A 14,630-nucleotide genomic window follows, 5' to 3' on the forward strand; every position below is an offset into this window, starting at 1 on the left:
AGTTCTGGACTCCCTTTGTAGACCAGGCTAGCTTCGAACTCACAGAGACCCACCTGCCTTTGCCTCCCTAGGTGATGGGATGAAAGGCGTGTGCCACCATGCACGGCTGAGGCCCTCTAGTTTTGATGACCTCATATCCTATAGTGTCTCATCTCCCTCCCACAGCTGTATGATTTTAGCCATTGTTGGTCGAAGGGATGAATTTTAACCAGGTTGGGAGAAGTGGAAATAGACTTAGACAAAGCTACCTTTTCTTTTCCTTTGGAGCCAATGAGCTCCTGTCTTCCAAAATGACTGACTTCTAAATGCATGACCATCACCGGATGGGGTGGGTTATGGAGAGGGAGCAAGGGCGGACTTGATAGTCAAGACTTGGTCTCTCAGAAGGCCGAGCTGTGCAACTCCTGCTTCTCCTCGGGGAAAGCAAAGGAAGAGAGCTAGAGTGGGCAGCATCTAGTTGACATATTCCCCACACATTATAATGACTTCAGAAAGTACAGCATCAATGAAGCATTCGGGGAGGGGAGGAAGAGCTTAATCGATGATACTGGTCCCGTTTCTTCTGAATTCAGAAGAGACCTAACCCCCTTAGAGTTGAGGGAGTCATGCCCCTTGCTTTGGACATGAATACATGTAGAGCACATGTAGAATACATGTAGAATGTGTAGCTTCTAGGGACAGGCTTTACCCTGGCTCCTTCCTCTTGTGACTAACATGGGAGTGTGTGCACAGAGGTGGGTTCTCCATGCACCTACGCCACCGTGATGACACGGGGTCGCTCTCCTGATGACATGCACTGGACATGAGGGAGAAGCCAATCGGTGTTGGCTGAGCCACGGAGGCTTCTGAGGGAGATATGCTTGCCTGTGCTGCGTGATATGGAACAACTCAGAGGAACATCGGAGATTTGGGGACAACAACGCTATGACCTTGAGAATTCCGGCACTGAAAAAAATTGAAAAGCTCTGAAATATACAACAGGAGTTATGCTTATGGGAAGAATGTGAATGTTATAAAACCTAAACAAATTGAAAGTATCAATAAACCCAATAAAAATGTGACTTGAGGAAGAAATTTAATACAGGGTTCCTTTTCCTTTTATAGTGGGAACTCACACCACCATCATCATTGAAAACACATTAAACACAAAGAAACTGTTTCCCTTCCATCTTATACTTTGAATTTTTTAACCTCTTATTTATTTTTTATCTGTATGTGAGTATTGTGCTTGTGTGTAAATATGTGTACCATTTACATGCCTAGTACCCAAACTGGCCAGAGAGAGCACTGGACCCCCTAGGACTGGAGTTATAGGAGATTGTGGACTGCCATGTGGGTGCTAAGAATTGAACCTAGTCCTCTGGAAGAGAAGTCAGTGCTCTTAACTGCTAAGCCATCTCTCAAGTCTTATACTTTGAGTTTTTAACCGTGAAAGTAATATTTGGGGGGGTGGGGCTGGGCCTCAAACCAAGGTCTCAGTTCATACATGCTTCCATCCTCACGCCTGGATGACCTTGACTTAGAACTGTATCACAGTGTTTAATGATAAAGGAATTCAGTAAAATTCAGTAATTTTTTTTTTTGTTTTGTTTTCTTCCCCTTGGTAAAATAAAACTAAATGCTAACATTCTTGTCTTAGGTTGGCTTCTCCTAGAAACAGACTCAGACACTAAATTTGAATATTTGGGGTGGAGAGGAGAGGTATGATGGTTAATTGGAATTGCCAACTTGGACAGAAGCTAGAGCCACTGGGAGACGGGCTGCTGGGGATGACTTATTGGGAGGTTTTGATGATTGTGTTCACTGAGATGGAAGGCCTGCCCACTGTGGGTGGCACCATTCCCTGGCTGGGATCCCAGACTGTTTAAATGCAGAAAGGGAGTTACACGCACACACTGTTCTCTCCCTGACCCTGGAGGCAAGACAACCAGCTCAGGGTCTCGCTGCTGTGACAAACCTTCTGGGACAGAATGTGACCTGGACCTGTGAGCCCAATAAGCCCTTTCTCTCCTAAGTTGCTTTTGTCAAGATATTGTATCACAGCAACAGAGAAAAGAAACTAAGACACAGGGGAATCCCAAGAATCTCTGGTAGGGAGAGAAGGATGGAGATACAGGGTATTAAAGAGAAAATGGCTACGTTGGCTACGTGGGGGTTTGGCCCTCCTGGGACGCCTGTCTCAGAGCTGTCCCATCCAGATGGCAAGGACATTGTTTTCCCATTGACTTCACCCATTCATGTCCCCCTGGCTGTTTGCTGCATGCTTTCTTCTCCTGCCTCTGCAGGCTGCTCCTGTAGCTGGAGAGACCTTGAGCAGAGGGCATCGTGTTCCCTAGGAGAGACTGTGGACTTCCCTGGAGGAGTGGGTGCCCACGGGAAAAGGCACCAACACCACCAAGTAAAACCTTTTGGGGTTTAAAAAGCCTGTTTAGGAGATTGGCATCAGACGAGTTATGCTAAATGTAAAAGGCCAGCCTCTAAAGGCTACATACTGTGTGTTATTCCATTTATATGGATTTCTAGAAAAGCCACAACTTTGACAGAAATTCGTCCTGTAGCTGCCTGGAGCTGCGGGTGGGAGGAGCTGGCTACTGAGAGGCAGCGTGGTACCAAAAGACAAGCTTTTCTCTGTGGAGTTGTACCTAAAAACCCCAACAGTGATGGCTTTCAAAACATGTCCACGTTCTTTGCTGTTTCAAGGAGGAGGGATTGGTGTTCCCAGGACACTTAATGACTTGCTTCTAAAGACTAGAATACGAAATCCGGCAGGAGGAGTGTGGCGTGACTCAGAGACTAGGTCACAGGAAGCAGTGTAGTATCCTCTCTGTCTCTGTCTAGGCCCGCCCCTTCTGCCCCAGCTCCACCCCCGGAAACCCTGAGGAAGTTCCGGTCAGCCACCTGAAAGAGCCTCCTTGGAAACCGATCCTCCACCCTAGTCCTTGCGGCAGCTACTGCTCAGCTAACAGTTATGACTTCATGAGACGTTGAGACAATCAGCCAGCCAGCTGAGTTATCTTGAAGAGTCCTAGCCCTCAGGGCCTTCCTTGTACACAGTCCGAGAAGCTCTATTCCAAACTACTTAGTGGTGTTTCAACTTTAGAGTTCAGATTTCAGACAATTCAACCCCAACCCCCAATCTTAAACACTCCAGAATGAGAAATCCAACTTCGATGCATTTCAGATTAATTTGGTATTAGTGTGGTGCATGTGTGGTGCATCTGTGCCATGGCGAGCACACTAGGTCAGCTTTTGGGAATTGTGTCTCCTTCCACCCTGATGGGGGTTCTGGGGATTGAACTCAGTCTCTAGACTTGCACAGCACAGTTGTTCTCCCTCTGTCAGCCTTCCCACTGCATTTCAGAATCTGATCGGCAGGTTAGGGGTGCTCTGCCTAGAGTGGAATTGGCTTTTTGTTTTAAGATGTGTACTGGAGTAATTTGCTATGTCGAGACAGGTGACTAGGGCACTGCCTGGAACTCTAATGCTCCTTTAAAAACTAGTGCCGGGTGGTGGTGGCGCACGCCTTTAATCCCAGCACTCGGGAGGCAGAGGCAGGCAGATCGCTGTGAGTTCGAGGCCAGCCTGGTCTACAAAGCGAGTCTAGGACAGCCAAGGCTACACAGAGAAACTCTGTCTCGAAAAACAAACAAAAAAACTATGCATAGTGTGTCATATAACGTGGGGAGAGTGATTTGGTATTGTACTCATCTAAAGTGAGCGATGGGGGTTTCTGGGTGTGTTTCAAGGTGAATTTGGGTTTTCTTGTTTTATTACGATGCTCCTGCCTTCCTGAAGGCATGGAAAGCCACACGTGGTGGCCCACCCTGTAAGGCATGGAAAGCCACACGTAGTGGCCCACGCTGTAACCACAACTTGGAATTGTGAGGCCAGTTGAGGCTACGCAGTGAGTTCCAGGCCAGCGTTTATTATGGTCAAAGACTCTGTCTTAAAAAAGAAAAAGAAAAAGCCAGGCATGCATGGTGGTGCACACCTTTAATCTCAGCACGCAGAGGCAGGTGGATCGCAGTGAGTTCAAGGCCAGCCTGGTCTATAAAGTGAGTCCAGGACAGCCAAGGATACACAGAAAAAACAAAAACAAAATAAAGTGTATGTGTTTGTGTGTGTGTGTTTGTGTCTATGTGGTGTGAAAACTGAGGAGATGGTTCAGTCCGTAAAGTGTTTGTTACACCAACAATCGGACCTGAGTTCGGATCCCTAGCACTCACTCACTTCAGACAAAATCTGGTAAGGTAGCACTGGTCTAGAGATGGGAAGATTCCTGGTACTTGATGGCCAGGCTAGTCTTGACAAATTGGTGAGCTCCAAGTTCAGTGAGAGAGAGAGAGAGAGACCTTATCTCAAAAAATAAAGTGGAAAACAATCAAGGAAGACAACTGTGTCAACTTCTGGTATCAGTCAGCAACCCCCGCCCCAACACGTGCATACATCATGCACACATACAAACACATACACGTGTGTGCATCACACATTCTCATACACACACAGATATTCACACATGCATAGATACATACCCTCACACACATATATACATACATACACACATATGCACATATGCATGCACACACTCATACACAAATGAAAGTAAATTATCAACACACATAACAACTTGGAGCCTGGGTGTAGGCGGTGTGGATATCGTTTATCTGGGGTGGGGTGGCCAGGCCAGGGGCGTCTACAGGAAGCAGGCACACCACTCCTTCAGGCAGGCGGAGCTCTGGCGGGCCTCACACTCCTTCGCTCCACAATAGAAGATGATCCAGCGCTGGAACTCTGCTTCATTCTTGTGCATGAGAAGGAACTGCCCCAGCAGGACGTAGGCCTGGGAAGAGGGACAGGGGGGTGGGGAAGACGGAGGCTTATGAGAATCCCCAGCACATGTGATGTTCCTGTCCTCCTTTAGCCGGCACTATCAGGGGACAGGCAAAGGCAGGGCTGTGGGTCAGATCGGAGGGAGATGGTCAACCTCCAACAAGGCACAGGGGGTGGGGGGAGGGGTGGGGGAAGGAGAGTGGGGGAAAGGGAGCAGGGGGAGGGGGGAGGGGATGGGGAAGGTGAGGTCACATTAGTCCCTCTCAGGCCTGGTCCTGCAGTTGTAGGCCTTGTCCTCAAACTTGAGGACATTTCCTGGCATCGTATAAAAGAGATCTTCCTGACTCAGTATCTAATACTAGGGCGGGGTCTGAGGATCTTCTCTTCCAATAGGCTTCCAGAAGAGGATGGGCCAAGGACAGTGTTCTGGGAGGTCACGGGGTAGGGCTAGCATGCCTCTGAACTCCTTTAGGCCTGTCATTTAATATTTCCTTCTTGCTCTGGTGGTGGTGTGTGCTTATGTGCACACTGTGCAGTAAACCCGGCGCCTTCTGTGTGCAGAGCTGCACTTGCAGTCCACGTAGTAGTTCTGGCTTTGAAACACAGACAGAGCTAAGCTAGAGTGTGGCTCCCTAGCCCACTGCTTCCTCAACTGCTGGGATATAGGGCACCCCCACCTCAGCTCTACTAGCATGCTGGCTGATTCTGCATCACAGGGACTGTCCTAGGCACTGCAGGACACTTATAAAACCTTTCCCTTTGCTATCCCCTGGATGCCAGAAGCGCCTTCCCCAGTTTCCCAGACAGAAGCAACCATAAGGATTCCCAGATAGAGCCGAGAAATCCTTCTCGCTTGAGAACCACTGCAGGTGTGGCTGGCAGGTAAGGGCGTGTTTGCATCCTTTGGGCTTTGCAAACTACCTGTGTGAGCTCAGCAGCTCATCAGAAAGGAGAATTCGCAAAGCTTGAGGCACAGCTTTGCCCTGCCTTGCCACGTACTCGAGTGTCAAGGGAAGACACAAATGCCACGGAGAGTCATCCCATGGGAACAGCACAGATGGCACAAATCATGCTGAACTCTGACCTTCCTTTTCAAGCCTCAGACTGGAGCCGCATCACTGCTCCCGCCCGCTTTCTAAATGAGCTTTCCAGCTTCTTGGACTGAGCAACAAGCTACCAATTTTCCTGTCTCTACAGTCTGTGGACAGCCAAGGTGGAGCCTCTAATTGTGTGAAAATAAATAATAAACAAATCTCCTCTAATAATTACATATAATCTCCCAGTCCTGCTTCTCTGGAAACTCCTGATAATATAATTCCGGAGAATGACTGTGTATAAAAACCACATGAGCAAAGTACAATGGCCCAGATGTACGAAAATGCCATTGCAGCAGGAGCCGTTACTTTCTATGCTAATTCTAAAAATTAATTTAAAGAAGCTAGAGACGGGAGAGACGGCTCAGTGAATAAGAACACTTTCTGTGCAAGCCCGAGAAGCCGAGTTCAAGTCCCTGGTATCCACATAAAAAGCCAGTTGTGGTCATGCTTGGACCTCCAACCCCAGAATTGTGGGGTCAGAGGTTGCTGGGGCTAGCTGGCCAACTGCCCAGCTACAGACTCATGATGACTCTGTTTCAAGAAAGTATGACAGAGCCAGGTGTGATGGCGCACACTGGTAATCTCAGCGCTGGGGAGGCAGAGGCAGGTGGATCTCTATAAGTCAGAGGCTAGCCTGGTCTACAAATTGAGTCCCAGGCCAACCAAGGCTACACAGAGAAAACCTGTCTCAAAAACAAAAACAAACACACAAACAAAAAATAAGGGAAACAAACAAAAAAGCAAAACAAAAAGAGAATGATGAAATGATAGAGCTGGACCTGACACCCTACTCCAGCCTTCATATGCACTCATGTGCATGTAGCACATAACACACACAACAACAACAGAAATGTAAAACACATATAAGGCACATATATTATGCGCACCACCATCCCTGGTTCTGTAGCACTTTCGCAGTTTTGCGTTTTCTGGTCCCTGCCCGCCACAGCTTTCACAGCTTCTTCAGACTGTTATGATCAAGGAGACAGTAGAGCCAGGAATGCCGACAGCCTGAGCATGGCAGAGGCTGGACTCCAGGTCACAGTGTACGTGTGTCTCTGGGGCCTGGCTGGGGGAGGGATGGGGGAGGGGACTCTCTAGCCTGGAATGGAGATCCAGCTCCCACCCACACCTTCAAGCCCTGGGCCCTTCCCAGGAAAAGCTGCTGTTGGCTGTGTGTTGACTTCCTGTTACAGAAAACAAAGAAAATTTAATCTTAATCAAGTGTGTGTGTGTGTGTGTGTGTGTGTGTGTGTGTGTGTGTAATCAAATAAAAGCCAAATCCTAATCACAAAAGGCACTGAAGCATTGGAGTTTGTAGGTTTTATTTTATTTATTGGTTGTGGGGCTGGGATAAACCCAGGGCTTTGCACACACTAGGCAAGTACTCTATTGGTGAGCTTATTTATTTATTTATTTTTTAGATATTATCCAGTTGTTGAAAGGAGAAAGAAGCTATGTACTTGTAGTGATTTTTAAGGCACAACTTTATTTAAATGACCAAAAACCCAGGATCTTCGCGCAATCTCATTTTTTTTTTATCAGTGTCCTCCTAGTTTCACTGGTGGATTTTGCTGAGAAGGTTTGGAATCAGTGGTTTAAGGTTCTGGCATTCCCTAGGTGCTCGCTGCGGCCTGTGTTACAGCTATGGAGGTGCTCAGGTGAGCACAGCCCAATGTACCTAGAGCTTCTTATGGGAAAAAACAGTGAGATTAGTAACAAGCTGCAGGGCTCTGGGATGTGGCTAAGCAGTTGAGTTCTTTTCTAGCACAAGGGGTTTGCTGTGGTCCTCAGCAGCCGGAGGAAAAGATGACAAATAGCATGTTGATGCTTTTGAGCACTTTCCATTTGACTTTCATGGGTGCCTTTTTCACCCCATGCCTTAAAGATGTCCTAAGAGAGGGACACCTGAGAGGTTGAGACTGCCCCCTCCGTCCACCCTGCTCCTCCATATTCCAGCCACCTCACAGTCCAGTCTGGAGGGATCCTCTGCCTGCTTCTGAGGCCGGCCACAGCATCAGCTGGTGTGGTAATAAGAGCCTCTGCAGCCCACAGGAAGCCCAGGAATGCCCAGCCGGCCAGAACCAGGCAAGCTTTCCAGGAACGTGGCAGGGAGAAGGGTCTCTGAGCCAAGTTGCAATCTGACCCTCCATCCTCCTGGGCTTTCCCTGGAGTCCCACGCTGGCATCTTCCAGAGAGCACAGAGAAGGCCTTGCCTTCTCGCTTTATCCTCTAGGGCTTCACGTTGCTCCAGAGGGAATGGGGGAGTTCACGGCTCTCTCCGGAAAAATGAACCCCTAACCAGAAACCCCGAGGCAAGGAGGGTGGTGTAGAAACACCAGCACCCCAGGCTGGAGTTTCTACCTTCTATCGCCTTGGTTGGTGGCCATGCCAAAGCCCGGGGCATTCATTTCTTCAGTAGTTATAGAAGATGGCTCAAGGGCAGACTTGTTCTCAAATTCAAATCCACGCCGGGAAACCCTGCCAGGGTCTTCCCCACATCGCGTGAACTCGTCTCTGGTGGCTACTGTCCTTGTTAAGTGCAGGAGTTTGAATCTGCCCCAGAGTCTGATCCCTGTGGTTGTCTGGGGTCCAACGCACAGAACAGCTATAGACTCCATTTGATGCTATGCTGCTACTGTCTTAATACTTAACTCATTTACACTTGATCTTAGCCAAAAGGCTGGGAAGTGATAAACTGTAATACGGTTAACAAAGGTCTCACCTTGTCATTCGCCACTGGGCCCTGCCAACTAGGTAGCTGGCCCTGGTCGGCACTCATTAAAACGCTGACCCTTCCTCACGGTACCTGGCCTTGTCAGACACAGACGAGCTGCCACGGCAGCTTCTCTTGTTATCAAGCTTCTGGCACTTTCCCTTGCCCCCGATCAGCAGCTCCCAGGCTTCTAGCACTTTCCCTTGCCCCCGATCAGTAGCTCCCAGGCCCCAGTACAGCAAGACACTGCTGTGACTGTGACTTTTTCTGGTTTCCTCTCAATAAGCGTGCATGCTACAGTCTTCACTGGGGATGTCCAGTGGCGACCTGGCAAGCCCAGGTGTTTCTCAGTCACGCCAGGCTTAGTGCCCGAGTCCTCAGAGCGAGTGCTCGATCCACAGCAGGGCGTGACCCTCCTTTGCCTTCTCTGTGCACCCGAGACGTGCTTATATTATTATGTTATTCATTTATTTAAAAGAATTCAGCTTTCCCCTCATATTCATCTCACAGTACTATGCAGAGTAACCTCCAAACTGAAGTGACGGGTGTCAGATGGTAGTGGGGTCCAGGGCCAGCAGAGGGGACAGGAGGAGCTGGGTTTCTCCTCAGCTGAGCCTTCAGAACCTGGGGGACGTGAGGAAGGCAGCAACTGACAGTCCCAGGACCGCCTTGTTCTGATCGCAGCCTTCTGGCCTCTCTTCAAATTACAACAAGGTGACTTTGGGAAGAGACTGGCCGTTTCAAGGACCCCAGGCTGGGAAGGAGTAGGTCCACAGATGCTCTCCATGTGGGTGGCAGTGGGTACGGGAACAGAGCTTCAGCCCAGCTGTGCTGTGGCAAGTCTGACACCATGCACGTGATGAATTTTCAGGGTGGTTTTTTTGTTTTGTTTTGTGTTTGCTTTTGTAATTTTTTTTTCAAGACAGGGTTTCTCTGTGTTATAGGCCTGGCTGTCCTGGAACTCTCTTTGTAGACCAGGCTGGCCTGGAACTCACAGAGGTCGGCTTGCCTCTGTTTCCTGAGTGCTGGGATTAAAAGCGTGCGCCACCATGGCCGGCTGCGCATGCTGAATTTTCTACTCGCATCATCCCTTTCTACCTGGCAGCTCTCCTGGCACTGTTAAATCTTGACCAGTGCTGTCCAGGAGAAATAACCATTGAGCCAGCCACACAAGTAATTTTAATCTTCTAGAGGCCACAGCAGGAATAAGGGAGAAGAAAAAAAAGATGAAGCAAAGTCCATTAATATACTTTACTTTTCCATATTTTCAAATTATTTCAGCATGTAATCAATAAAAATGTTATGTGATGTTTCACATTCTTTTTAAATTTTTTTATTTTATTATACTTTACTGTAGTTTATTCAGATACATCCTGATTGTTATCCTCTCAATTGTGTCTTCCCGTTCCCACCCTTTCTCACAATCTTTTATAGGGGAGGGCTTTAGCATCCAAGGGCATATTTGGTAATTTTAGCCCATCTCTGTGCAGACAAAGGCTTAGCTTGCACAGGGCCAGCGGCTGCCATTTTGCGTTTAGGTCCTCAGGCCAAAGCTGATTGCCCCAGTGAACAGCAGGTGCAGAGTAACCAAAAAGAACAGACACACTTTGGGGCTTCTAAGTTCTTAAAGAGGCTCCAGTGAGTCAATAGTTAACGGGGCAGCCTTATCAGGACACAGAGGAAGAGGATACAGACAGTCCAGAGAAGACTTGATAGGCTGAGGTCCCCTTTCTGAGGACTAGGAGAAGAGGGGCATGAGGGGGGAGGAGCAGAGGACTGGGGGTGAGGAGGAAGGGGGCTACAATTGGAATGTAAAGTGAACAGATTTTTTAAAAAGTTAATGTGTTCTTCTTTAAAAAATTGTGTGTGTGTGCATGTCTCTCTCCTCTCTCTCTCTCTCTCTCTCTCTCTCTCTCTCTCTCTCTCTCTCTCTCTGTGTGTGTGTGTGTGTGTGTGTGTGTGTGTGAGAGAGAGATCTGGGGACCTATGTGCCGCAGCACACGTGTGTAGAGGTTGAAGGACAAGCTCAGGTGTCAATCCTTGCATTCCGCTTTGAGTCAGAGTCTTGTTGCCATTGCATACGTCTCCTGCCTCTGCTCCCAGCTGCTGCAGGCATGCTGGGATTATAGCCATGCTGCCATGCCAGGCTTTACATGAGTTCAGAGGGTTTGCCCTGCCAGCCAGCTCCCCAGGCCATGCTTTCTTTTTGAAGTCAAGTCTCCCTATGTTGCCCAGGCTAGCCTTGAAAGGAGAGGATGAAATAGCTCTCCTTACTCAATCTCCAGTTCGTGCTGTCTTCAAGGTTCTGGGGAAGGGGAAAAGGACACACCCAGGCCCCCTCTTCATGCGAGCCATCTGCTGAAGGGACAAAAGCTCAGCACAGGGGCAGGGGATGAAAAGGCATCATCTCCTGTGGGTCTAAAAGAGAGTCTAAACCTGTGGGTCTCAGCCCCCAAGAGCCTAGCAGGAAACACAGATAGTTATATTATCATTTATAACAGTAGCAAGTTACAGTTGTGAAGTAGCAACAAAAATAATTTTATGGTTGGGGGGGGTCACCACAACATGAGGAACTGTATTAAAACACGAGTTAGGAAGGTTGAGAACCACTGTGCTGGAAGGACTGGTGAGAGGGAAGATGTCTGCTTTGTTCAGACCACACCCCTAGAGAGCTGATGAGTAGCTGGGGTCATCCTTGGAGACTAGTGACCCCTTGTTGCCTGTGTGGTCAGCGCCAGGCAGCTCAGGAGAAAGCTGGTGGCTGAGGGAAGAGGTCAGACAAGTAGCTGTGAGGGCAGCCCGTGGACTTGCATCCCACCAGGTATTTAGCCAGGGTGCAGAAGGAGCTAAGAGACTCTATGCCCCTGGGGAAAATGCCAAGACCGTTTTGCAAACAAGTGTGGTCCCTGAGGCAGTGTTTGTTCAGGGCAAAGCCTGGGAAGAGAAGAGGAGGAGAAAAATGGGCACATTTCAGCAGAGGCTGGTAAAGACATGGGTGGGACAAGGCCCCCAAAAGGTACCCCACCTGCTGCCTCCGTGGCTCCTCTGTAAGCAGAAAATGAACATCCCATGAGCAGCATTGCCTAGTCCTGAGAGCCCTGCCTCATGGAATCTGCCGGTCCTGGATGCTCTCCTTCTGGCCTTGCTCACAGATCCATCAGCACCCTGATGCATTTGTTCATCTTGCAGATGCCACACCTGGCCATCCTCCTGGGTCTGATGGGTCCCAGGCTCTGATATGGAGTATAACTACCAAATCTTAATCTAAGCCCTCTTCTGCTAGGCGTAAGTGCATGGATCTTCTGGTGTTATTAATGACAGTATAACCTGTGGCCTCAGGCAGCCAACTCCCAAAGCCTCTGCTCTGCATTTTTTGTTTTACCTGATTTTATTACTTTGTGCTGTGTTGTATCTTAATGCACTTTTGGGTAAGGAACCCAGGTCCTCTCAGGTGCTGAGCAAGTGCTCTACCGCTGAGCCACACCTCCAGCCATGCCTCACTTGCACTGGCTCTCAAAGGTAAAGAAACTCAAAACAAAGGACAACAGCTACCAGCCCCTGTCCCCCCCCCCCCGTCAGTGTCAGGAGTCAGTGGCTCTCAGAGTGGCCAGGACCTTGAGTGTAATGGCAGATGCTGTGCTGGCCAGATGATCCTGAGCATAAAGAGACCTCATGCCTGTGGACTAAGATGTCCATCCATAGGCACTCTGGCCAGGCCAGATTCAGGAACCTGAAAAATGTCTACATATTTGCTCATTCCGTCATTCCCACCACGTCTGTCCTCATTCCTATAATGCTTTCTTAGAACGAAGCTGAGGTGGAGAGGGCAAACGTTACAGATCCACAGACCACAGCAGAGGCTGGCAGGGGAGGAGGTTGTTGAGGTCATTCCATGCGTTTGTAGGAACCCACAGAACTGCCGCATGCAGTGGCATACAGACGGCCTCCAGGACCTTATCCCAGCCAAAGTGAACCCCAAAGGTGCCTGCTGTTTTGTTATCTACCATTTTTACAGAAAAAGGAGGCAGATAAGTTTGAAGCTAGCTTAGGTTACACCAATTACTTGCAGGCCAGACCTGAATTCCACAGCAAGCAAGACCTTGTCTCAAAAAGATGAAACGAACATCATACAATTATGTGGTTTAAAACAAAAAGGGATAATAATTGCTGTCCACAGTTATATCTTAATGAGAACGTTTTTAAAATGGTGAGAATACCGAAGCAACAAAGAGAAACTCACAGTTATGGGACTATGGTAGACAACAGAACAGTGGGTGCCTTTGGGGTCTGCTGTGGCTGGGAGGAGGCCCTGGAGGCCATCTGGAAGCTTCTGGAAGCTGGGAGGTGTCCAGTCCCTGACCTAGGTGGTAGGTACATATCCATCCAGGTAAGGATGCTCTGGGCCCAACATTTCATCCTGTGTTCTATGTACAGTGGAGGAATGTGCTGCGTTATCCTCATTGACAGCACCCCTGGATTTGGAATCCCCTAGGAGACACGCCTCTTAGCATGTCTGCGAAAGCTGTTTTCAGAGAGAGTTAACTGAATGCAGGATGACCCACACTGAATGTGGGTGGCACCGTCCTATGGATGGAGGCCCAGACTGAGTAAAAGTCAGCAAAGAAGAAAGCTTCTTAGCAACGCCATGAATCCTGCCTCCCTCACCATAATGTCTGTATGACTAAACTTGCGCCAAAGTAAACCTTTTCTTCCCTAAATTGCTTTGTGCTAGGTTCACAACCAAGAGAAATGCAAAGGAGGAGGAGGAGGACAGTTGCAGGATATTTGATCCCGTTGTGAACCCTGAGATTGTGAAATGTAAAACCCTGTTTCATGTTTGGTGTGGTTGAGCCCTAACACACACCTTTAATCTAAGAACTTTCTGTTTATTGTGAACAGGTGATTATGGTGTGGCTCAGCCCTAGCACACACCTTTAATTCAAGAGCTTTCTGTTCACAGGATTTAATAAAGTTAACCCTAGGTCAAGAGGTGGAGCAAGAAACCAGCTGACAGGGATTTAAAAAGTAGGAGGGGTTTTGAGTTGAGGGGTACTTAAGAGGGCATGGAGGAGGAGAAGAAGAAGAAGAAGAAGAAGAAGAAGAAGAAAAAGAAGAAGAAGAAGAAGAAGAAGAAGAAGAAGAAGAAGAAGAAGAAGAAGAGGCTTTTAGGCTTCTCAGCTTTGAGCTAGCAAGTTCTTTGGCTTTTAGTTTGTTTGGCCTTTTCCTCCTAGGCTGTCCGCTGAGCTAGCAAGCTTTTGGCTTTTAGCTTTTTGGTTTTTCCTCTGGGACATGAGCTGAGTATGAGGCTTTCTCTGCCTCTCTGAGCTAGCAGGTTTTCACCCCCGCATCTGGCTCCTGATTCTTCACTGGTAAAATCTAACAGTTGGGATTTTCACTCTTTATAACAACAAGAACGATCATTTCTTTAAAGAAAAGAATATTTAAATTTAAAAATCCTCAGTCAGTCAGTGGTGGCACACATCTTTAATCCCAACACCCAGGGAGGCAGAGGCAGGTGGATGACTGAGAGTTCAAGGCCAGTCTGGTCTACAAAGTGAGTCCAGGATAGGGAAGGCTACACAGTGAAACCCTGCCTCAAAAACAAACAGACAAAACATGGGAGTCTTACATTTTTTCCATTAGTTAGACTTGCCCACTTCATTAGCTGCTTGGGATTGGTCCTTCTCCTTTCTCAGGAGGAAAGTAAGCATCCAGTCCCCTCAGCCACGCAGCTCCACTCTCCCGAGAGCACTGCTAAGTGGATATTCATGTGGCTGAATAACGGGCGTGAGATTCACAATAAATAAAAACAGGTACAATGCAGCACGCCAGTGAGAAACCATAGGCCCAGATGTCAGATGTGGGCACAAAATAAATACACTGTCAGCCACACACACACAGGCAGCAGTTCCTGGCCTAAGTGTTTTTCTTATATTAGTGGAAGAAGTTGGTCATTAAGGACTTTGCCCCAGGAAGGGAACAGTATT

The 14,630-nt window shown here is 48.3% G+C and overlaps 1 protein-coding gene across 1 annotated transcript in view; it reads right to left on the reverse strand.

Annotated features, from left to right (window-relative positions):
* Window positions 1-4,644: 4,644 nt before the first annotated feature.
* BANF2 (BANF family member 2) overlaps window positions 4,645-14,630 on the reverse strand; it is a 42,027-nt gene continuing 32,041 nt past the window's right edge. The window contains exon 4 of the mRNA XM_084775900.1: window positions 4,645-4,840. Coding sequence (XP_084632026.1) covers window positions 4,694-4,840 — 147 coding nt within the window. The 3' untranslated portion in view covers window positions 4,645-4,693. The remainder of the gene's footprint in view (window positions 4,841-14,630) is intronic.

This window comes from Acomys minous, assembly GCF_964271855.1.
Source record: "Acomys minous genome assembly, chromosome: 3".
NCBI lineage: Eukaryota > Metazoa > Chordata > Mammalia > Rodentia > Muridae > Acomys > Acomys minous.